Below are 25,992 nucleotides of genomic sequence, written 5' to 3' on the forward strand. Positions count from 1 at the left end.
GCTCCATACAGGCACACTCTATCATACATGCCTTCCACAGTCCACTTTTTTTTCTATCTTTGTATTCAAATACACCATTTAAACCCCACTATGTGATTTAAAGAAGAGTGTGTTTGATCTTTCAACATCTATACACCCGTATAGAAAAAAACATCCCATCTGTCTATGGTCACCTTCTGAAAAATACTCCTTTTCTATATTCCTTTTAGTTTCAATTTTACAGATTCATCATCGACTTAAGAGTGAACATTACCATTTATATCTATTTTAATTTTTAATTACATTCATGTGGTAGCTTTTCCAATCTCATTTTTCCTATGCAGAACTAACTATAAAAAAATAAATCACTGAAATAGCAATTCCTTAAGTCAAAGGAATAATCACTTTTATGAATGGTAAGCTGTGCAAGTTAAGACAAGTTGCATTTATTTATACAGCCTTTCTCACAAGCTTGTCTCAAAGGGCTTTGCATTCCCTATCACCACACATCACCATATACCATACCATGCAACTGCTAGGTATACTTACTCATATAAGCAATGACTTAAAATTTCTGTTTGCGTATCCCGTGGATATGTGCTTGATTGAAAATGGAACCCGTCTGGACACTAACAGATGTCTTGCCTGTGTTGCTAACAAGACACAGATATGATAGAACTGGTGTGGATAAGTAACAAACAAACTGCCATGTAGGCTGCTGGGCTCACCTCTATGGGTGTCTCCATGCGATGTCTGAGGGCTCTCACCCAGTGGACCTCACCTGGTATCTGGGGGATATGGTGAAGATAAATCTTGGTCCTCTGGCTCAGCTCATTACTGACCATTTTGATGATATTGTTAAAGTTGATGTACACTTCCATTGTCATCCTGTCTGTAGTACGCTTGATGGCCTAAGACAGAAACAGTTGGATGATCAAGAAAGAAAAGGATGGTGGGGGAAGAGGGAAAGAAAAGACAGGTGAGACTCATGCATGAAAAGGGAGAAGTGGGAAAAAAAACATGAGAAAAAATATGAGGTGTGATGGGGGATACAAATGCAGCAAGAGAAAGAGAAAGACGAGGGGGAAAAAAGAGTCTTTACTTGGGAGCGTGTTGTTTATATCTGTGGGTGAATACATAAAGTTGGCTGAGCGTGAGAAAGGCCTTGCAGTGAATGCGGCACACGCTGGGAGGCTGAGGCAGACCTCAGGGCTCTCAGAGAGCTCAGAAATCAACGGAGGATGGATAATCTACACACCGAGCCTATTGTGGGAAAAGTGCTTTTGCTCTCTGTGTATTAAAGTGATAGAATGGGCAGTTCTCTATGGTCCATTTAGAGGAGGAAAATGGGCTTCGGTGCAGGCCGGCTGTAGCAAAACACAACGACAATAGACGTTCCACACTCAACCTATGCAGCCATATGAACTGTAAAGCGATACACAGTAGAGGGTTAGGGTGTGTGTGTCTGGATGTGAGAGTGGGGGGGGAGAGAGAGAGAGAGAGAGAGAAAGAGAGAGGGGGGAGAGAGAGAGAGAGAGAGAAAGAGAGAGAGAGAGAGAGAGAGAGACAAGAGAGACCTCTCGGGCAGACATGGGTGTGAAGAAATCCAGCAGCCAAACTCTTTCTTCCACTGTGTTCACCGTAGAAAACGCTGAACTGATCAGGTTCTGCATCATCATTTCCAAATCCTTTACCTGTGCACGAAAACTGCACACACACATGCACACATACACACACACACACACACACACACACACACACACATAATGATGATTAGCTGACTAGAGGAAGCGATTAAATAGATCAAAAGCACACATCTAAGAAAGGAGCACGCACGCATACACACACGCACACACGTAGGAGAGGCGGAAGGGGTGTATTGATTTGACTAATTTCAATGTGCTGAGTTGCTATGAAACACCTGCCCCTGCCACAAGCGCAGCTGTTTGTCTTGGCAATAACATCACAACCCCGTGACCCCCCATGACCCCAATCCATCATCCGCATCACGCACGTGCACAGCACACACAGCTCACACACTCACACACACACACACACACACACACACACACACACACACTCACACACACACAGACACAGCCACCAGACCCCCTTTCCCAAGACCTCTCCCGAGGTGTCAGGTGGAGAAGAGTGTGGGAGGGATGGGGTGGGCAGTAAGGTCCTAACCTCCATGATTTTCTTCAGGAAATACACACATTACACACACTAACATACACAGAAATAGTCACGCACAGCATACATGTGCATGCATGCAAAGGCACAGAAACATGAGGTAGATACCCACTGAAGATAGGCACACACTCACACAAATACATGCAAATACATACACATAAAACTCATCCATCTCTGATCATGTTATTCAGACGAAAAGTCAAATGACCTGCTGTCATGGCAGCGTTGAATGACAATGAAGGGTTGCTGTTGTATGTGCTGGTCCACTGGGAGCTCAAGAGGCCCCAGCAAAGATAAATGGCGCACACACGCACACATGCATGCATGGACGGATGGCATTGAAAGCTCATTTATCTAGAGGACACATACTAACTATGCATTTAATGTCAGATATATGGACACACGTATTTGTGTGAACAGACTGTCTAGACAGTGGACTAATCAGACACACTGCAATTTAAACTCATGAAAAGCAGCCATTATAGAGTATGGAGGAGCTCTTCAGTGTTGTGTGGATCCGTGTGCTGCATATATCTGTGTATGCTTTATCAGATAGCCAGAGGTCTCTAAAAGAATAGGCACTGTGCTATGGGAAGCTATGGGGTCATTCATAAGCCACACCAAGGCTTATGTTATTACAAATTTCAGTGACAACCATAAAGGTTATATATACTGGTAACTATGAGGTATGACTGTCTTGTGTCTTCTTGTGTGTGTGTGTGTGTGTGTGTGTGTGTGTGTGAGAGAAAGAGAGAGAGAGAGAGAGAGAGAGAGAGAGAGAGAGAGAGAGAGAGAGAGAGAGAGAGAGAGAGAGAGAGAGAGAGCTGATTCCTGTCCTGCCTGACAACTGGGTGGCAACCCATCATTACTTGAAAATCTGATGACAAAATACCATTGTCAGACTCTGTGTGTGAACTAGCATAAGGGAGGAGATATTTCATCCTGGCTCACGGGGCAAGGCACTGACTCCGAGGGAAGAAACAAGATAGATTCTCAACCACAGCACATTTATCTCTATTACTTCCAGCAACACCAGCCATCTAAATTCTACTGATGACAGCCCAGGGATTTTATACCAGTTATCAGCATGATCCTCTCGTATCAAATGTTTAACGCTCTCCCTGCTCAAAGCTAGTTATTTTTGCAAGGGAATAAATAGGGAGGAGGAGATGGTCTTCAGACCTGCTCTTTAGAAATTGGCGACATGACAGTCTTATTTGCTCCTAAATATTGTAGTGATGTGTGTTCATGAGAGTCTTCACACACCTTCTGCTCATGCCTGGCATGCCTAATGATGCTACCACCTGACCCCCTCAAAAATCCAAGTAAACCTAGCGAGTAACAAGAAAGAAGCTTTAAAACTAGGCCGAGTTATATCCCATTGAAGCCACTTCATATCTCCCATTTCATCACTAGTGTGACCTTTTGAAGGACTACAGCGTTGCCTCTGTGCCTGGATCAGCCACCAATGCTAGAGTACAACCCTGTTTCAGACATGTATGTTTTCTGCCCTTTCTGCCATGAGACAAACTAATACCTCAGGCAACTGCTCTGCACGTTTTGACATAATTCAAGATATATGGTAAATATTTTGAGCTTATCACTTCCATGTGCTTCCACCACACTCAAGAGTAGACACTAAACAGCTTGTAACCTGCAAAAACATCAATGTATCTTATAAAAATTCAGTTCCACCCTCCACGTCTGTTATGTCTCTTTTGTACCATAATACAGTCTTTAAAAATATGTCTTTCTCCTCTTTTGACACCACGTTAATGTGCAATGCAACAGCTTCAGAAAATACAAGTACAATAACAGAATTTTCATAGGCAATTCAAATGGTTTAAGGGTAATTTTTGTGGATGTTCACAGTATTTAAGGTACATTTTTAAATATGCTGTGTCAAGGTTGAAACAATGCTGTTCAAGAGCTAAATAATGTAAGAAGATATTGTTAAACAACTGTGTGTATATACATGTATACACACACACACACACACACACATACATACATACACACACATACTGTATATATGTGTGTGTGTGTGTGTGTGTGTGTGTGTGTGTGTGTGTATGTATGTATGTGTGTATATATATATATATATATATATATATATATATATATATATATATATATATATATATATAAATTTAAAAAATCTGTGCATTGCGAAAATTAACATTTTTATGTGCTTATGGTCAAATTTGGTAAAACCAAATATTGTTTATCAGCAGATGTGATCAAAAATATCGATGTTGTGGCCCAAAAAAAAAGAAAAAAAGAAAAAGAAGAAAGTGGGGAAAAAAGTGTCACTATCCTGAAAACACCTACCTGCTGAAAATGTCGTGCCAGGAGGAATTCCTGACATCCAGTGTGCCCTTGCCAACGGAGCGCAGGGTCTGCAGAATGCGGTGAAAGGTGCTCTCCCCCGCCAGCAGGCAGCGGGTGACCTCCGGCCCCTTGCGCCCACCGAAGCACGGCAGGACTCTCTGCTGGCCCTCCTCCCACCGGGCAAACTGCTGCTGGCAGTCACACACCTGGGGGAGGGCAAGGGAAAGTGATGCTCCACATGGCAAAGCTGTTATGGACGGACAGGTTGATATGAGGACAAGGATGAACAAGATGCTAAGTAGTAATGCTGGACTGTACTGTATAATGTAGTATAATCTATGTAAATAGAGGCAAGTGGATCATAGGGATGAAGCGAGAAGGGGAAGGGACAGGACAGAATAGAGAGAGCATGAAAAAATACACACATACTGTAAGAACCTATATGATAAGGACTTTGGTAAAATACTGCACAGTTGGAAGAATAAATATATTCAACATCACATGCCATGGATTTATCAGGGAGTACATCTTAAGGGCAAATTCAAGGATATATTCAGCCATACACCATGGGAAAACCTGTTCAAGAATGGCGGGGATAAAAGCAGAAGTGAAATATGTGAATGGGAAGGGAAGATAAAAGGGGGAAAAGAGATCTGCCAAAGGTTAAGCTGAAACATGTTAAAGGTCACAGACACAGACATGTCTGAGAGATCTGGCGAGTAAGCCTGCACAATTAATTAAGTCACAAAATTGACTTTGACTTTATTTTATTTTATCAGGGCGAAAGGTCATTCACACAGGTTCCTGACCAGTGTATTCTGGTAATAGTGATTGCATTTGCAACTCAACTGCTGCTTCCTAAAAAATTCTTTGATATTTTCATTATGCTGAAAATTCTGTCTTAACATGTATTGACATTCATATTGTGATCGCAAAATGAAGAAAAAAACCCCCACAATATTTCATGTATACATTGCAGCCTTGGATGGAAGAGTGTGCAGGGCAGGAAGAGGCAGCACCAGAGCAATGTCATGGATAAAGAAAGGAGAAGAGGACACACAAAATAGACAATACATTCCCATAGGGGAGAAGACAGAGAGCCTCAGTTTGTATGACAAAAAGAGGGGAGGAGGAGCAAGGGTAAACCATGGAGGAGATAGGCAAAGAGAAATCTAGCATTCAGAGGGTGTTTCAGACACATTCAGAAATATGACACAGGTGGCAGAGCCAGCATGAAAACATGAGCCGAAGTGGATGGCGCTGAATAAATCTGACACCTATTTCAACAGTATGTGAGTCCGCAGAGTTGAGAATGTGGGCCCCGGTGCTGTGCTGTTGTTTGTGTGTGTGTGTGTCCATATGTGTGTTTACTCTTCTGTATGTATGTGTGTGTGTGTGTGTGTGTGTGTGGAAAGTCACCTCAAGCAGGTCTGTGCACCTCTGTACAAAGGCATCAAGCAGAGTAAAAATACTGGTCTGGTCCAGGACCCATCCTTTTGAAGAATGCCTGATAGAAAAAAAGGGAGAAAGGCAGAGCAAAAGCAAGAGAGAATGGGTAGAGGTTGAGAAACAGAGAGAGAAATAATGAGAATGTTACACACTGACTGAAAAACACAATAAAAAAGGCAGAAAAGGCAGAGAGAGAGAAAGACAGACAGACGGAGAGGGAGAGAGAGAGAGAGAGAGAGAGAGAGAGAGAGAGAGAGAGAGAGCAGCAGCAGCACAAAAAGTCAAGCTGTCTTTCGAACAGATGAGTACTTCAGCATTTTAGAGCTGGGTCTCCAACTGTCACAAAATTGTAAAGTGCACAAAAACAAAAGGCAGTCAGTCACAGCAGGAAACAGCCATCCATACAGGTTGAGGGATAAAGGTCAGAAATGATGTGTCATTGGCATAATTGCATCTGCTGAAGTTGTGTATCTGTGGCCTGGCATTTCTAAGATTGCTTTTCACACTTCATTCTTCCCCTGATGGAAAGGTAATCCTTAAGACACAAATGTTTAGAGCTGCGTTTCACAGTGGAAATGAGAAGCCGGGTCAGGAGATAGCAAAGGAGAGAGGGGGAGTTGGACTTGGACATCAGCTTTAGATGAGGCAGGTAGGCTATGACTGGCATGTAACCTCAGAATGTGGACACCCTGTGGCACAATTCCCAAAATTCCCGTGAGAAAAAGGGAAAAATAATTTTTCTTCACTGCACTTAACTCTTGCCACAAATTACCATTTTTAAGGTTTATAACTGCAAACCAGTTCATGACCTATTGCTCCCATCTTTTTTTCTTCACAAGCTGGGAATGCACTTGTACAAAATGTCAGAATTTACTGCGTTCATGCAGTTTAGAAGAACATTGGGGAACTTTGACACATATTTGAACTTAAAATTTGTTAACTGTGCAGCTGCTTTGTGGACTGACAGCAACTCCTACAAGAAAACAACAAGATGGCACAATGGAAAGATGGAGATTTTCCTCCATACTACGTCACTGTGCAAAACACAAGGAGACATGCAATGCAGCTTGTGACATCTATTATGTCTTACAATACGGTTACACAAATGGAAACACATTTTAATGACACAAGCATACAGTATATCATACTTGTACCTCTGTGCATACGCAAGCCTCAAAACACACACGTATTTAGTCTATATTAGCAATGGAAACTTCATATAATAACCCTAAACCTGCTGCTAATTAATCAAAATTCATGTAGTGTGACTGACTAAATCAGCGGTAATATAAAACAGATGGCCCATGTTTCTTTTTGAAGATGCCAAAAATGATCAAGTCCAGCAGAAATAAGTTTATTCTCAACTCTTTATTTTTGGGTCAGTTCTTGCTTATTTCCTCATCAATGTTTCCCCACGTTTTTTAAAGATATCAAGTGAATTTGCACAGGTCTCAAAGGGTTAATAACTATCTATCCATCTATCTATCTATCTATAAACACATATTTATATGTAGGGTCCAAGAATGAGGGCTAGAGGGAAAATCATTTTAAAAGGAGAGGATACATGTGGGGTTACAAAATGTGCAGGAAAAATGAAACATGGAGAGGGAAGAGGGGGTCTACATCTGTGTCTCTCCCTCTCTGTGTCTCTAACTGCAGATGAAAGGAAGTCGTTTGAAGTTGATGCGGTGCTATTTCTCCAATGACTCAGATTAAACACTGATGCCGGTGCCGAGCAGCACATTCATCACTTCAATGATACTTTTAGTGGCCGTTCCCCTGCTCTGGCGGAAATTAACAGCACTCTGGTGCCCTATGAGTGCACAGAACACACTTGCTTGATCTTGTGCACGCCTATACACTACTGCTCAGATACAAGCAGGTGTAGAAAACTATGGGTTATGTTTTCAATGCTTCGACAATTCTAAACTACTGTTTTGTTTTTTTTTAAATACAGGACATGAGAGGGTGCTGCTTTTTAAACTGTGGCCTCTTTTAGCTCAACAGACTTATTCATAGTTCACCCTAAGAGTACTAGCTTCTCAAATTAAGCCATTAAAAGATAAAAATGATGAATCATTCATTTACAGGGGTGATTATAATTTAAATGACAGACGAAGGTTGTGAAAAATGTTAACTTTGTTATGGAGAAAGAAAATGAGTAATTGCATGACAAGTCCCCAAGATAGGGGTCTAAATAGGGAATCGTGTGTATGTATGTGTATGTGTGTGTGTGTGTGTGTGTGTGTGTGTGTGTCTGGTGTTAGGGACAGGACTGGGTAGGCTACTACATAATTAGAAGTGTAATCAGCACTCTAATCTTTAGCACTACTTGAGCCCAGCAATAAAATCTGATTACTTGTTGTTACATTTGGAACTCTGCTTGCTAAATAAGTACACTATCACATAAAGCTAACAGTTTATTCTGATTTACAGACAGTCATTTAGTTTTCCTTTTTCATATATCTACAACCTTCATGAATTACTATTTCAATATTAAAAATTATGTTTTCAGCTGTTTCTATGATCTGACAATCATAACACTTGGCTTCTGAGTAGTTTTAACAAGGAATTCCCTATTTTATTTTATTCTTTCAAAAGCATCTTTAATCTGGGAGTTGTTTTTATTCAGTAACAACAACTATCACAGATACCCTTCTTTGAAATCAGATGACAGTATTTCCATTACTCCAAAATCATGGGTGGTGCAGTACTTAGCAGTGTAATCGGCTATGCAGCAGGCTGAATCAGTGTAATTTGATCAGTGTGGCCCTAACCTTGTGGAATGAATACCCAATAAAAGACATTTTGGTGTCTGGATAAGCGTAAATCTATCCAGTTTGGGACCTAATTAAGTGGGACTTAGAATGTGGTGCTGGGACAGTGGGTTATATGGGACAGAGTAATGACCGGAGGCACCAGCGGCACTGCTGTCTCAGGAGAGGTCCAGATCCAATAAGGACTATGAGAAAAGAGAGGTCACTGTGGCTTAGGTTGGGATGGGACTCAAACAGCAGCTGACCTGACACACACACACTGTACGTGTGCAAACACATAGACATACTCATGTCATATGACCAAAGAGTTCAACAATATTGCTGAATGATCTGGTAGTGTGGTCATGTGGTCTAAGACACTGGAAAAATATTCCAGTCTATTAAGAGCGTGGGTTTCAATCCCAGCACTGTCAACTGTGATGGGGTGGCAAGGTGGCCAAGTGGTTAGAGAGGTTGCCCACTCTTTCAATCAGAGGGCCTGGTTTCACGCCCTCATATAACCGTACATGCTGAAGTACCATTGAGCCTAGATCAAACTACCGGAGTTTTAAAATCCTAACAGCTTTTTAAATCAGGTTGTATTACACACATAAGGAGAATCTTCATATATGTTCTTCTCTCGAATCTCAAACATGCACACACTAAAAGATTTGAAAATAGAGGTGTATCCCACACTACAGGATATTATTAAGATTATCACACCAGAGGGAGCAATTCACCACCATCTCTCTCTCTCTCTCTCTCTCTCTCTCTCTCTCTCTCTCTCTCTCTCTCTCTCTCTCTCTGGTTATATTTCTTGAAAGTAGTGATGCGCAGATTGCAATTATACCGTGGCACCGCGGATCGGACAGTTCGGGTCATAAAAAATTAACATTCTGATTAATAGTGGATGGGTTGCGGGTGGGTGAAAAAAAAATTATCAATTGAGTTTATTAAATACTTGCAGTGATCCCCTGAGGCAGAAACGATAACTCTCCCCATTAAGGGAGAGGCTGTGTGTATTTATGCACGAGGCACAGCGATGTAACTGTGGATGATTAATGCATGCATGCGGATTCAGATGGCATCAGAGCCGATCTGTGCATCACTACTTGAAAGACACGTTAAAGACAAGTTATAAAGGGCAACATTTCAGCAAGCCTTTACTCCATCTCAGCTGACCAGAGCACCCACAAGACAGCTTGTTGTTGATTATTGTAGCACCACTGAGAAAGTAGTTACGTAATCATCCAGATTTGAAATCATAAATATCAAACATGTCTGAAAATTACCGAGGCGGCCCCAGTAAGTCCTTGAGCTGTTGGGATGTATAAGATTACCTTATCAGATAATCAGGGCTAAACATCGGTACCGACCAAGGTGCCAGGCCAGATTTTTCCTCCGATTGTCGGGAGGGTTTAATCGGGTTAAATCGGCCCAAAACTCCTGTAGTCTGAGCCTAGCCTTAAGTAAACCCCTTTCTGCACCACTCTAGCGGCTGACACTGCCACCCAGCAGAGGCAGAGAAAAGAATTTTCACTTAGGATTATGAATGAAAAGACAAATTCATTTGCACTGCTAAACAGATAGATAGATTATTTTTTGTTTTATTTTATGAGTGACAACAACTGCATTTACATGGACCCTAACACAAATTCCACACAAGAAGTGAGCAGGCGATAACCCAACATCATAGTCTTGGGAAGTGTCCTGATAGGATCTGACATCTGTGTTATAATGACAAAAACAGGAGCAAGTGACCCTTCAGAGTGGGAGTTTATTTATATTATACACTTTTACCATCTTAAGCACCTATCTTTTGCATTTTCCACCAATGCCTCCTTTTTGTTCTTGGTTCTTTTGTTCTTTTTTGTCCATGTCCTTGTAACTTGTGATGGAAACATCATAAACATGCATGGTTCTCTGCCTCTTCGTTCATCTCTCCCCAGCATAAACAATATGGAAGGTCAATGCAGCTTCTAGTCAATAGCACAGCTTTAGAGGTTTTGTGCACCCATAACATGATGCTGAAATAGAGGCAAAGCGACCAATTTTTTATCCAAAGCAGCACAACTCCATTTGCTGATGCTTGCTGATGTTTGGACATCTTCATTGAAACTACTTAAGTTTTCATGCTGCCCCACCTTACTTGCATCGATTTCTGTTAGGAATAGGTGTAATATTCCACTAATAATTGGAATAACAGCCTGATCAGAATAGAAATGCCTCATGTAAACAGCTGGATTGGAGAAAATTGCACAATCAGAAGGAAGAGGTGATATAAAACCTAACTGTAAGACTTATAATCGGTTCACCAGGAAAATATTAGCCGTGCAAAAGCTTGAACCAATCATCAGTTGGAATGTTTTTTCTTTTCGCTCATGCTCATCCATATTGGGAGATGTGGGGGGAACATAAGATAACGTACAAGTTTTCCAGGAAGTAAGCATGTCAGGTGCTTACAAAACCGGTCTGCGGCTGATAGATTTTTTTTTATTTATTTATTTATTTTTTTTATTGAGGACTCTAAAAGATTTTAAAATTGTGAAGTGGGTCTGTAGTAGAAAGGTTTGAAACAACAAGCTGCTCAACCAAGTATTTGAAGAGATTAACAACGCCAGAATCCACAGAACCATCGCCCAAATAAAAAGGGGCATTAAGTTTATTATTCTTGTTAGGCTATAAAGCCCCTTTCTGCACTCACCTTCTTCTATTCAGGAGTAGGATGTTCTACTGAGACTGCCTTTGAATTATGAGACTGCCACTGAATTATGAAAAATAACAGAAAAGCGAATAATGCTCCCAGCACATGACGCGTGCCCACCTCTGAAAAGTTTATTAGATGGCAGAATCACTCCGCGCATGTAAAAAGATGCACTAGGTCATGTAAAAACAAATCTCACCAGATCACTTTATCTATCATCCGTGCAAGCAGTTCTACTGACAACTTCAACCAGAATTTCAATCAGGTTGAAGAAAATATTCCTGTAATTGTAGCTAAAAACTAAGTAAGCTAACTTTAACGGCATATGCTCGTTAGATGTGAAGACACATCTTATTGTTTCTCAGCCATACCTCTATAAACAGGACTGCAGAGAGCCAAGGTTACACACAAACATAAACTCCTGTGATAAGCACTATCTCATGATCATAAAAGTGTTGAGGAAAAGTGTGGTCGATTCTGTATGGACAAAGATATACACAAGTCACGTCAGGCCACAAAACAAATTAGTCTCTGTCAGAATCCCTTCAGATGTCTTCCTGCCTGTCTTCCAGATTTCATGGGCAAAGTGAGAAATAAAAGGCCTCCTGCAATAGAGAGACAGAGAGCCATATCAGGAGGTCATCTGTGCTTCAAAAGGGAGATATATTAAATTCATTCATCTCAGTCAGTGGGAGGGCCAGTGCCGTGGCTTCCATGTGATGAAGAATAGAGAGATCTCCCCTTCTCATTCTGCCTGCCTGGCTCACCGCCTTCTGAGGCATTGTCTGGGAAAATATCCACTGTAATAGAGCCAATGATTAAATAAAGACAGAGAGGTGTGTGCATGTGTGTGTTTATGTGTGTGTGTGTGTGTGTGTGTGTGTGTGTGTGTATGGATGTGTGAATGCAAAAGAACACAGAGAGTGGTTGAAAGTGGTCACAAAGAAAAAGAGACAGGAAGGAAGAGAAAAGGGTGATGAAAGAATGCTGAAAATGAGAGAAGCAGAGATGGAAAGAACAACACAGAAAAAGAGAGAAAGAGAAAGCGACAGAAAGGCCACTGGGAGGACAGAGAAAGGGGAGGGCAGACTGTGGCCAAGCTCACATTTATCATGTGTCACCACACCACGGTCATACAACAAGTACATTCACATACTGGATAGATCCCTAGTATCACATACACGCTTACATGTACACACATACCCAGACTACATGGAAACAAACCATATCAGCTAACACCCCTGGGGGTTATATAAACAAAGTAAACTGTTCAGTGTGTGGCTACACCCACATGTACACTAACACACATTCTTCTAAGAAAAGGCGAGGTGGCAATGAGAGTTGAAAAGCTCTCTGTGATTCATGGTCATCTTCATAGTGAAGTCTCAACTTTGATCCATCTGTGAATGTGCTTTGCACTCTTTTGTACTCTTCCCTCTCCTTGTGGTGGTAAATTAGCTGTTGAGTGAGAGACAGAGCACAAGGGAGAACAAAACAAAAGAAGACGGGGGGAGAGACAGAGAGAGAGGAGAAGAGAGAAAGAGAGCAGAGGCTAGCAAGGCAACCAACAGGAGAAAGAGAAATGGTGTGAGCCAGACAAAAGGCTCAACACTTGGTTTATTGCTTTATGAAGTCAAGGCGCTGTGTGATGAGGTTGAAAGCTGTTGTTGTTGGTGAATCTGTCTGGGGCCTGTGGAAGAGTGGAGGCTCATTCCCTGGTTCTGACAGCCTGCAGACTAAGGACACGACTGGAGGAGGAATCATCAGCATAGTCCCTGATATTGTGCTCTCTCAGGACCAGTGCTACCTGATGTAACCTCCAACTTCTTTAAAGCTCACAGGCTTGAAATAGCTAACTAAATAAATTAGTGCCCACTTCCACACAAAAATATCATTAAGTCTGCCATACACTTCACAATATCTATGACTGCGGAGTGGAAATTTCTAATCTATTTTGAATCCTTACGAAAACAGGATAGAATGAATTGAAATGTCCATTTTGTAGGTAAAAAACGTGTATTCATATATCAAATTGCTTTACTTAACAGCAATTATAGCTCCTTCTGCAGTCTTAATGTGTCCTAGAATCACTTTGCTGCACTCATACTGCGTGGGAGTGACCAATTTATCGCTGCAGAAACATGTGAAAAATGAAGTGCGTGTGAGTCTGAGCTGTGCTTTAGGAGCATTAAGGTGAGAAGGACGCAAATGCCACAGTCTGGCTGCTCTGGTGCTGGTGACAATTTGCCAATGGGTTTTCAATTTATGACTTTATTCTGCATAATTCTGCAGCTCATTCCATTTGCAGCAGGGAAGCCTAAATTCCCTGGCTAATACCTAATTCTGTGCAAAATTCAGAGATGGTGGAAAACCTAGAGGGACTAATAAATGGGTTTCCGAGCAGTCAGTATTGTTGTGCTGACATTGCATCTCGCAGCACTTCACCAATTTCCCAGGATCTGACTTTTCACACTCAGAAAATGAGCAAGGGTTTGCCAGTGCCACAGCTGATGAGGTGGACTCTGATATCGCTCTGTCCCTATTCATACAGTGTACCGTTGACTGAGTCTCTTATTGGTTATCCAACACTCCTGCACTGGTCCATCTCATCTTTTGAACACAATTCTATCTCTCCCATTTCTCCATCTTTCATTTTCCACTCCTCATCTATACTTTACTCCTCTTTTCTCTCATTCCTTTCTGAGACAGTTTCTTGTCTTTTTTTCCTTGATTTGCATGTTTTCTATTCACTATGCAATATACACAGGAAGGAAACAAGAAACTTGAGCAGCAGGGGTTCAAATCCATGTTGCTGGAATCATATGGTATTTCTGTCAGCCACCTAGACACAATACCATCTCCCATTCTTACCCCTGTTCACTTCTCCGTTCTTCCTCCTTTTCCTCCCTCCCTCTCTGCCCTGTGGCTGAACCCAGTGTGTGGACTGACTGTGATATTGGCTGTGTGGGTGACAGGCTCACTGGTGTGATATCTGAAGGGGAGAAAAACAGATCAACGTCTCTTTACTTAGCACCCTCCCTCACTCCCTACCTCCTTCGCCAGCCGCCGATGAAGGAGGACTGACTGGAGATAGCAGGGAATGTTATTCATTTATTTTTCAAAAGGTGGCTATCTTTCTCCTAGAGGCATTTCAAGTTCAAGGTCCCTTGGAAATTCCATAAATAAAGGAAACGAAAAGGAAATATCCCTGATCTGAATGCTGGGCAGTAACAGCTTTTTTCCCCTCTCTCTCAAACGGTGTAAATCTGTCTTACACATCACTATACAGCTACCATTAATTCCCACATGCAAACTGTCAATCGAAGAGATAGATCAAAGAGACACAAGATAATCTATTCTGCCTTCCAGTGCATGTGAAGGAATAGACAAACTAATGCTGGGATCACACATAATCGGTAATGTAAATGTGTTGCTGTAAACCACGCCAAAGAATTCAATGATCTTATGGCTCAAATGTCAAACGTAAATTCTGATTGCAACTTTGACTCATTGACAAAATATCACAAAAAAAAAAAAAAATCAATGAGCTGGTTACAAAAATAATGCAACACAACTTCATGAAAACATTGAGATGCAAGTGGAATTATTCAAAGCATACAACAGCTTTATCGTAAAGCATCTGCAACACGGTGATGCTTCAGTGGCTGATTCTCTCATTTGAAATTAACTTCCACCAGACAGCCAACTGATGCATTCACCACAGTGATCTTGGAGTGAGGGGCATTAGACAGAGGGGGAGTAAATACAAACTCTCACTCACTCATAGAGTGGATCTTCCTGAGAAGACTTAGCTTTCCCAACCATCCCTCTCCCCTCACATCCCGTTGTCCTCATCCTGCCCCGCCCCAACCTCAGCCATCGATCGGGAACTAAGCGGTGTCTTTAATTGGTTGGATGAGGTCGATTGCCCGTGCAGACGGCGAGAGGCCTGAAGGGGTATTGGAGAGCCTGGGATGTGTGTGTTTGAAAACACTGGGGACCCTTCACACTCCCTGTCAGAGCAATCATAGTAATGAAGTGAAAAATCAGCAGTTCAGAGAACCACTGACCAACTAACTGACAACTGAAGGAAATGAATAACTTCAGCCACTTTTCTCCCTCTTTCCTTTCTCTTTCATTTCCCTGTGTCTCTGCTATTTCGACATGTTCACTCTTTCTTGGCTCCTGTCTCTCTCCCTCCCTCCCTCTCTCTCTCTCTCTCTCTCTCAATCACAGCCTCATGTTAAAAGAAATTATCTGACAGAGAATGCTCAGTTTTACTTTTTTCAGTTATTGTTTGTTTTGTTGTCTTCCCTCAGTTGGATTTGAAGTTCTGAAGTTTGGGTGCATGGGTGCTTCACTATTGGGATTGCCTCGGGTGACGTAACTTAACGCAACAGGCTGCGTCAGGGAGGTTGAAAACGAAGATGTCTGCAGTGATTCAATGTCACTGGACGGTGTGTCTGTGCTATTGCTTTGAAGTAAGCAGGCACTCTCATCCGCTGTCGTTACACTGAACTGCTCTGTTATGCTATCATTTAGCGAGAGGAATCTGCCCTTACTATCAATAAAAATATCAGGAAAGGAAGTATCCTGAAATCTGCCTCCTTCACATTTTTTAGAGGTGTGAAAATTCAGGTAGAAAAAGCAAAACAACGGTCATCGCAAGTTGATAATAACAACAATCGATATTCCGGTGTAGTGTGTTTGTATGTGTCTACACAACACAACAAAATACCAATGTGAGTGCATGTGCATGCAGTTCTTGAATGTGCAGGGTATTTGCAGGCTTCATAAAGCCAGAACAGTATATTATTTAGCATAGGAAAATAAACCAACACTATTCCCAGTCCCATTCATTTGGTGTGACATTTGCTTTATGTTTTTGGTGTTGCCTAATCAAATCAAACCTAATCAAAAATAAACTTAATTAAAAATAAACTTGCATAACGCTGTTAAAAAACATTAAGACCTCTAATTACTATACTTAAGGCCTTTTAATGCTTTTTAAAGGTCTTGAATTTGGATAATTTAATTGAAAATTTTTTCAGACCTGCAGATACCCTAATGAGAGTACTTTGCCCAACAAGTGCAAGCATGCTCCTACTTGTGGTGCATCCATGAGGCACAAACGTAGATATTCTTCCAGGCACGGCAGCACTGGATGCATTCTTCGAGCTTCTGCTTGCTCGAGATCACGTATCCCTCAAAGATCCTGTCCAGAGAGATGCTCCGACAGCACAGGCGGATGATCTCATTACCCATCTGCAACACAGCAGAAAACAAACACTGTCTCACACACTTGTCACAAATAATGAGCTTCGGGGGACCAAGTTACAGACACTGAGATTTACATTTATTACACGCTCAAGTGATGAGCTATAATAACAACTCACTGTTATACAAAACCCTGGGTATGAAGTACAGTCTTACAGTACAAAGTCATTAGCTACAAAAAAGGAGACAAATAACTAGCCAGACCAAGGTATTAGCTTATTCATTACTCGCTCCAAAGCACACGTGTTGGTTTTCATAACGTTCCCTTGAAGAGGCAGAAGTATTACATGGTACTGGTTGGACTGGACTGGCTTAGTATGCATTCTGGTCTGGATTCAGTAAGGTCCAGTAATAGGCTCATCCTTCTTAGTTAGTTAATAAAAGTGATTAAGGTTCTTACAGTTGACTAAACTGTAAGAACAGCTAAAACTAAGACTCAAACTAGGCATGAAAAGCATTTTAGCAAATTGCAATGAAATAAAAAATGTCCATGCAGGATATAACAGGCTAAAAACTGAGACAAAAATGTCTGCTGTGAACCAATTATTTCAGCTGAAGTGTTTTTCCATACTGATACTATAGTGAAGAGGAGAATGTACAATCTCCTTGTTTTGACCATAGACTTTCCATCAGTGTATATAAATATAAACCAGATGCTACAAAGCCACTCCATCACTAACAAATAAAATACAACACTTGTCAAAACTTAAAAAACAAACAAACAAACAAAAAAACAAATTATGCAGCAGATGTTTCTGTTCAAGCAATCTGATTGGTCAAGAGCTGTGTGTTAAATAGCATAAATTCACAGGAGCCGCATCACTTTATCTGTTTTATTCCACTACAACAGCTGTGAAACTACCAGTTTGTTATTACTAACACATGATTCTGCTTCTGTTAAGCTAGCTAGCTACTGAGAACAACTAACTGAAACAAAAGTCTTTGTGTGGCTAACAATAGATACGTTTTCAAACTCAACTTTTGGCCAAATTATGAGTCTAAAGAAAAAAATGAAATCAATGTGCACTACTATGAGATGGCTACCACAAGACAGATGCCCTCAACTGTTTTAACAGTTAGCTACAAAATAACTCTGTAACAAATGTAAGACTGCATGTAGGCTATAAACAGTCTACCCCTCAGATTGTTTATGCTGTTAAACAATACCTATTAATTTGCAGAACTACTTTTTCATGGAGCATAATTAAAAAAAAAAAAAATTAACTGTGAGATAAAACAATGTTGTTGCTGCAAAATCATAACTGCTCTGTAAAAGCAATAGAACACTCAAGGCCTGTGTATAATATAAAGTAAGTTCACTTCTTGTGTCCTATTGCTCAATTAAACACTAAACTATAAATCAATAAGTTCCCCTAAAAAGTACAAACCGAAATGGAAAACATAAAATAAAAAGAAACCTTGAGAAACGACAGTAAGACAACAAATACATAAAACTCAGTCGAAACGTCAGGGCTCAGATGTCATATATCACGTACATGATATTTCACAGGTTAAACACATATCCCCCACAACCTTCTCTATCCCCTACATATCCTCTCCCTTTCCACTGTATATGGAAATCCCATAAAAATAGTCATAAAAAAATGAAAGGGCTCAGTATATGACAGCTTGGATCTGGTAACTCTTGACTTTTATACCAAAGGTCACACATGGCATTGACTTAAACTGACAGGTCTAAACCTACTTTACACTTGAGGCCTTTTCTGTGTAACACTTTGGTTCAACTGAATATATGATCATATTCATAGGCTTAAATCTCCAGATTGAAGTAGTTAGCTCACTATAGCCCCTACAGGTCCAGTCTAACCACCAGATGTAGGCAGAGCAGGGCTGGGCGTACATCTGTATCGATTCAAGAGGGGGTCAGACACACAGACACACAGACACACACACACACACACACACACACACACACACACACACACACACACACATATGTACACAGGTGTGGCTTTATACCACAGATAAAAAAGGGTACAGCTTAAAGTGAGTGTAATTCAAGCAGGCTCGCATTTCATAAAAGCCCCTATTTGATGTGCTGGGTGTCAGTCAAGCATGCCGCCTGTGACACTCTCTCTCTCAGACACACACACATACACACACAGGTAGGAGGGTATAAGAGAGGAGGAAGCGAGGCGAAGGAAGGAGAGGGTGTAATTATTGGGGATGATGTGTATAGAGGCCTATGTGGAATGACAGCTTCCCTTTCATTTCTCTGATCACTGGTTTAATCCTGACAGAGCTACAGCGGGCCACGGAGCTGCTCTGTCTGCCTGCCTGCCTAGGCTCCACCACACTGCCTGTGTGTGTGTGTGTGTGTGTGTGTGTGTGTGTGTGTGTGTGTGTGTGTGTGTGTGTGTGTGTGTGAATGAGAGAGCGAGAGAGAGAGAGAGAGAGAGAGAGAGAGAGAGAGAGAGAGAGAGAGAGAGAGAAACAGAGAGCGCATGCACCCATCTGTGTGTGCATGTGACAGAGTGACACAAAGTGTTTGCAGGTATGTGCATCTCTGCATTTGCCTGTGTCAAAATATCACTGTCTTATGTGGGTGTTTGTGTGTAGGTGTGTGTATGTGCGTGAGGTATGTGTAAGAGCGTGTGTGAGTGCTCACCGCCCAGGAAAATGTGTTGTACAGGCTGATTGCAGCAGCGAGCAAATGCTGCTTTTAATGAAGGAGGGGGAGAGAGGAGAGGGAAACACAGGAAATTAAATTGATATGTAAATGACGGAAATTCTCATTTGAGCTGAAGGTTGAGAGTGCTACAGCATTAACCAGCTTATGAGTTAATAATGATTTTTTTCTCCCTCCCTTCTTTCTCTTTCTCACTCCCCCACTCTCGGAGAAAAAAGGATGGATGGGAGGGGGAGGAGGGTGAAGATGAAGACAACATATGTCCCTGAATCTTACCTCTCCAGAGATTTTCTCTAAGCTCTTGTATAATCAGCCAGTTTCCTGAGAATCTGGACCTCTTCAAAAAGCCCTATATTACAAGAGGCAAGTCTTGACTTTAAAAGTAAAAATCCACTGGACTTTTCTGCCCCTTATCTCCCTCCTTTCCCCTAATTCACTATCTCTCAATCTTTCTCCTTCTTTCTCTGTGAAATATCCAGATGGTGCCGAATATATCTGGGACGGACTTGGGGGGAGGCGAAGGGTGTCGGACAGCTTGTAACAGCGGTGTAGCGCCATGTAGAGAGGAAAGCAAAACAAAGACAACATCAGCTGCAGCTATAGAGAGCACCAGAGGCAAATGACTGCAGAATGATCACTGCAGCTATTATCATCCACTAGGGTTATTATTTTCTCTCCTCTCTCTTTGGTATTAGCTGGAACGAAACAGCCCAGTCAAAAGTCCTTGCCCTGCAGCCTTCAGTGATTGGAAAATGATATTAAACCAGACATTGTGTTCCCCAGTGCAAAAAGGGGTGGGGGTGTGGGGGGGGGGGGGGGGTGAAGGAACACAAAGCTGCAACAAATGAAGAAAATGGTTGAGGCCCTGCAGGGGAGAGTAGGGGCAGTGGCAAGTCACACACACACAAACTTGGACAAATACAATACAGACTCACAACGGCAGACAAGCACAAACACACACCACACAAACACATAAAAAGAGACAGACAAACACACAGAAGTATACCACCACACACGCAACCATGACACAAATGGACTCTGATTAGAAAGTATTAGCCAAAAAACATCAGACACAAATGGAAACCACATCAGTGAGCCTGGTTCTGCTCCAGAAGAGAAAGAGAGAGCGAGTGCCTGATGGAATCCTTTTTTTCTGCAGAAAATAAACAAGGCATTTTCCTTCTCTATTATTTCATACTACTGGAGGGGGAGAGAAAGCCTCTCAACCATGAGAAGAGATGAAAACGTACTGCGAGCGGCGCTGCAGGAGTATCAGAGGCCATTTGAGTTTCATAAAGCACAGTGAGCCAGAGGTTTCCATGTTCCTCCACAGCCAGTAACAACATGCATCGGTGCAGAGGCAGCAGGTTGGTGAATAATAAACATATACACGCTGTGACATACATGCATACCCACACATCACATGCGCATAGTGTGATATGTGAATTCTTGGCATAGACACGCACTCCCATATGCACACATAAATACATAGATTCAGGTCAGTGGTAAGCGGTGAAGCCTGCAGACTACTGGCCTACTCAGCACAGACAGAGTGCCTTTATCCAGCAGCACAGAGTCAGCTAGGCAGCTAAATGGCTGTAAAAATGGCTTTGCTCTACCTCAGGTCTGAGGAATAATAAATAAGGAAGTAAAAGGGCTCAGAGGGCAGAGAAAAGCCTATCATGAAATCACTGAGGAGTGGTGGAAAATGTGAAAACATCAAGTTGGAACATAAAAATGTAAGCACACAGGGAATGCTGGAGGGAAGGGTGTTGATATACCTTATGAAACGACCGTGTTACTCAGCACATTTGCTGCCTTTGCAAACAGAGGAAAACCATTTAAATGCCATTTATAGGAAACTATTGCATAATCTCTTTTTGTTCTTATCTTTTACTTTTGTTAAACCAAGGTATCCTGATTGTTATAGGAGAGCACTGGTACTGTGACTTTCTTTGTAAACAGTGCTCCCAGATAGATCAAACCAAGAGTCCACCTGACTGGCGCCACCTCCTCCGAATACCCATTTCCTCTGGCTGAGCCGTGAGAAAGGCGCTTCGGGGTTGCATAAAACTGGGCCTGTGTATCCAACATGACAGGAGGCCTTAATGTGTGAGGTACCCAGGCCCCCATGGCTAAAGAGGCCATGGCGAAGGTGCTGAGGGTTAAAGGTGCAGCCTAAGACCTGATGAAGCACTCAGGGTTGAAGGCAACCCGGTCGCTTTGAAAGCAGTACCACAGCGGCAGCACATGGGCCTTCAGAGCGCTGCACCCACACACACCCTCAGGAAACAATTAGACCAAATGTTTTGTGTGAGCCAGTCCGCCTTGATGTATTATCAAAGGAATAAGAGAGAGAGAGTGGAAGGGAGACAGAGAGAGAGAGTGAGAAAGACCTTAAAAAAGGAGAGATATATAAAAGAGTGAGAGAAAAAGAAAAGCTATGCGACAGGGCAGCAAATGATTCCAACAATGAGGGGTCAAAACATAATTATTTGAGGTTAAACGTTTTTTCCCTTGGTCTGTGGAGCTGAAGCTGGCAGCTGAAATGAAAACAGTTGGGATAATGAAAACAGTGATGAGGCCCTTCAAATGCCACGTTCAGTCTTACAGTGTGGTAGCTCTGATGTCTGAGCACCCTGGATGAGTGGAAGTGGGCTGCGATGATGACGATGCCTTATCAGCACAAGACAAGAACCTAATCCAACTGGAGAGCTGATTGGGACATTCAGAAAGCGAAAGGTTATCTGTAAATGTAGCTCCGCTGACTTAGCAGGGAAATACATGATTGCTTGTGTAAAGGACCTCACTGTAACATGTTAATTAATTGTCTAGAGCAAAGCTGTTAGAAAAATGACAGGCGGCTTGCTGTGGATGTGTGTGTTGTGTATGGGTGTGTGTGTATTTGAGTGATGGGAGAAAGGAGAAGAGAGAGACAGAGTAAAGGAGGTCAAGGGAGAAGCAGCCTGGTGTCAGCAGGCACTACTCCCCGGCGTGGCGACCCAGTGAAGTGCGAGTACCTTTTGGAGGAGAGTGGTGATCCTCTCTTTGTTATTGTAGTAGGGGGAGTTGACCCAAATGATGCGGATGAGACTGACAATGTGTCGCAGCTTGGGAGCCACCTGGCTGGGCTGGAGCTGGGCCAGCTCCTCACAGGGCTCCTTCAGTAGGGACAGGAAGGACAGGTTGGACTGGGCCTGCAGAGAGATGTTCTGGGGAACACACACATATAGACAGGGGAAGTGGTAAAGAGTTGTAGGCAAGGTGGAAAATAAACCCTCTGATCCACCTGCCAGTGTCTGGTGGATGCCAATATTTTAACAGCCACACAGATTTTTTACCAGACTATTTTTTCAATAATAACATTTACAATGGGCATTTTTTGTGCCTGTTGTGTGACCCATGGCTTAAAATATTAGTGTTAGGCTTTTCATATCATTAGGCAGAAACATTTTTCACAAACATTGAAACACAAGAAATCTGACATTGGTCCAGAATCACTGATATGATGTCTACAACAAATGTGCCATACTAATTGTTTTCTTGTAATTTCTTAAAATATTTTTTTTCTAAGTATCAACTAATTTTTGGCCTTTTGTTTTTTTGCTAACCCTAACCCTTATTCTTTTTCCAATGTTTTTGAAATAAATCAAGTGATTTTTTTTTTCAATCACCATGACAAATTCTTCCTAACTGCTTCCTAACTATTTCAATCTGTGGGTTTAAGCCAATGAATGACCACATATTCAGTTAAACCAAAGTGTACACAAAAAAGAGCTCAAGGGTAAACTAGGTTTAGACCTGTCAATTTAATAATAACTTTCCCTTATCTGAGATACAAATTCAGCAAAGTGAAAAGTACATCATTATGTTTTGTTCTTCCCCCTCTCATCCTTTCACTACCTTTCATTAAATAATCCTCTTTTCTTGGGTATTTCTACTTTGTTTTCATTGTTTGCTGTTTTCGTGTCATCTGCGGGCCTTTTCACACTGGGTCTTTGTCACCAAATAACTGCAGGCAATTTTATTTAACCTGCCACTTTATCTGGTGGACTAAAAAATCTATCCACAACCACAAATATTTAGCATGTGGCAGGTGATGGATGCTAGTTTGCCATCCTGGTTGAGAGACACCAAACTGTTGTCATCAACCCACTAGTGGGCCCATATCTACTCCTCCTTCCCTATCCATCTCAACCCACACCCATAGTTCAGACTGTACTCTCTTGCTCACAGACAGTTGCAGGCTGTGATCCACAGATATTTTGTGGTGCACCTCTTGTGATAAATGGCAAACGTCAAGCTCTGCTCCACACATCACACAAGAGCGAGACATTGATATAGTGCAGTGTGCTGCTTTGCCCCACAGCCTGCTTTGGCTGTTGTATCCACGCATTCTGAGACTTCACCTCACATTCTTTTCCGTTTGCCATCTAAATGCACTGTGTTGGCTTTAGTCTGCTATATACAGTCAGGTAACTGTGTGTGATTTGAGCATCAGCCAGTGTCATCAGTCATGGAGCGCCTAAATTCCCCATCCAAGCAGGTGTTGTTGGATAGAACTGGCCTTACAGTGTTAAATGGATTGTCTGGCTGGCTGGCCAACTCCAGGCTGTAAAGCACAGTAGATAGAGCCTCAATATTCTCTGTTTGCCCATAATTCATCATACCGAACCTCTATAGAGGCTCTATACCAGCCAATGTGCAGTGCAGGCCTAAGCTGTATGCTATGTCACTCTGAACTGTGCTGCAAGCCACACTTTATGAAAGCTGCTTGATACAGAGATACAGTGGCTAATTTCCTTTAAAAAGCTAGACACTGCTGTGTAAGTGGAAATATTGCTTTATTGAACCACCTGCAATGCAGCATAACCTTTTCAGTACCAGAAACCACCAGAGACTGCTTCTGTTGCTCAAATTTCTCACAAAGGAACTCATAAAATACACAACTCTTGTATATGACTCTTGCTGCCAGGCAGTGTGCGAATTATAACACGGTGTGCGGGGGAGCCCGCCGGTGGGGGGGAGGGGGGGGGGGGGCACTGTATGGGCGCTCATGCACGAGCACATGCACGGTCACGCACGCAGCGCACGAACGTGGATACGACGTAAATCATGCCGTCCTCCTGCTTCCGCAATATTGTAATGCGCGCAGCGCGATTAACTGCGAATCGCGGCGTTGCACAATCTATAATCAAATGATAATAATACTCAACCAGATCCGGCAGACCTGACCTGGTGGCCACGCACTCCGTGCGGTGCTGGCCGGCACCGAGCGGGCACGGCTCCCCCAAAATTTCACAATGTTTCCAGCCAGGGGAGCTCATGTCACTACTAGGGGAGCCGAGCTCCCCTTTGCTCCCCCTTAATTCGCACACTGCTGCCAGGGTATCAGCAAGTGAAATGTATTACTTTTTAAAATTTTTTACTGCCATTTAGAATGAAATGAAATGCTGAAAAGTGAACCAAAAACATGAAACCAAACAGAACACTTTTACAAGCCATTTTATGGTTATAAGACGGTATCCTACGAAGTATCGGACAACACTAAAGCTTTTGTGCTCAACCAAAGCATCAGAGGACATATGCGGCAAAAGCTGGCATCGCCATGGTAACCAGCCGGCTGTAGCTTTGTTTTGGCAAAGAGGCTGCTGGCGACTATGATATGTTTTGTCAGAGGATGAGGACATCTTAAAACTGCTTTAACAGTGGAGTAGGCAGAGGAGAAAAAAATTTTGCCACAATTTTCCCAAAGGAGTTAATTGTTTTGTTACATTACATAGTCCCTTTGTAATGAGTTATACAGGTGAGGATATTTCCTCTCCTTTTCAGTCTCTCTTCAAACCCATTCATCACTTTAGAGCCAATAAAATGTGTTACGGATTAATATTTTTATTCCCCTCAACCCCCTAAAAAAAATCAGTTGCAAATCTGTTTCTATCTTCATTGTACCTACAGAACTTTTGGTCCATCCAACAAATGAAAATGTAAGACCCTAAATGACTAAGTGTCTGCGACCTTACTGAACATCATTTTGGTGGTCAGACACTATCAGCAGAAACATCTTACAACCATTAAACAGTCTTGAGACATCTGAAAGAAAGGGCTGAAATTAACTGCATTAACCTTTTAAGGACGTGATTACTAGATAATTCAATGTTAAGAATTTTCAAAGAGTTGCAGACTCCCTGTACCTGTATCTCCGCGGTGAGTCTGGAGAACTGTGGTACGTAAAAGGACCTAGCGATCTGCAGGACACTTTGGATGTGCTTGACCACTGGCTTTTGCAGTTGCTGGCTGACGCCTAACAGGTTGACACAGCGTCTCCTCCAGAAGTCTATCTCCTCTAGTGGGCCGGAATTGTCCTGAATGTCGATCGTCTCCTGGCAATCCAGCAGCTCCTTGATTTTACGCGTCCAGTGGATTATCACAACTGGAGAGGGAGCAAGAAATGAGGTGAAGGAGAGAAATGAAGAGATGAAGAGTAGAGGAGGCAGATGAAGGAGAAGAGGAGAAGGACAGTGGGAGTGAAGAAGCAAGGGTTGAGATGAGGATGGAAAAAAGGGCATAGGACATGAGAAAAGGTTCAAATAAGATCATGCACAGGATGAGAGGAAAGGATCATGTAGGAATGGAATGGGAGAGGCAATGCA

The 25,992-nt window shown here is 42.2% G+C and overlaps 1 protein-coding gene across 1 annotated transcript in view; it reads right to left on the bottom strand.

Annotated features, from left to right (window-relative positions):
* The window catches only part of dnah2 (dynein, axonemal, heavy chain 2), a 189,985-nt gene that overhangs the window by 156,852 nt on the left and 7,141 nt on the right, over positions 1–25,992 (bottom strand). The window contains exons 5-11 of the mRNA XM_030075754.1: positions 25,534–25,772; positions 22,360–22,551; positions 16,520–16,677; positions 5,923–6,010; positions 4,504–4,709; positions 1,557–1,686; positions 708–890 (exon numbers count right to left, since the gene is read on the bottom strand). Coding sequence (XP_029931614.1) covers positions 708–890; positions 1,557–1,686; positions 4,504–4,709; positions 5,923–6,010; positions 16,520–16,677; positions 22,360–22,551; positions 25,534–25,772 — 1,196 coding nt within the window. The remainder of the gene's footprint in view (positions 1–707; positions 891–1,556; positions 1,687–4,503; positions 4,710–5,922; positions 6,011–16,519; positions 16,678–22,359; positions 22,552–25,533; positions 25,773–25,992) is intronic.

Source organism: Myripristis murdjan, chromosome 18 (assembly GCF_902150065.1).
Source record: "Myripristis murdjan chromosome 18, fMyrMur1.1, whole genome shotgun sequence".
Lineage (NCBI taxonomy): Eukaryota > Metazoa > Chordata > Actinopteri > Holocentriformes > Holocentridae > Myripristis > Myripristis murdjan.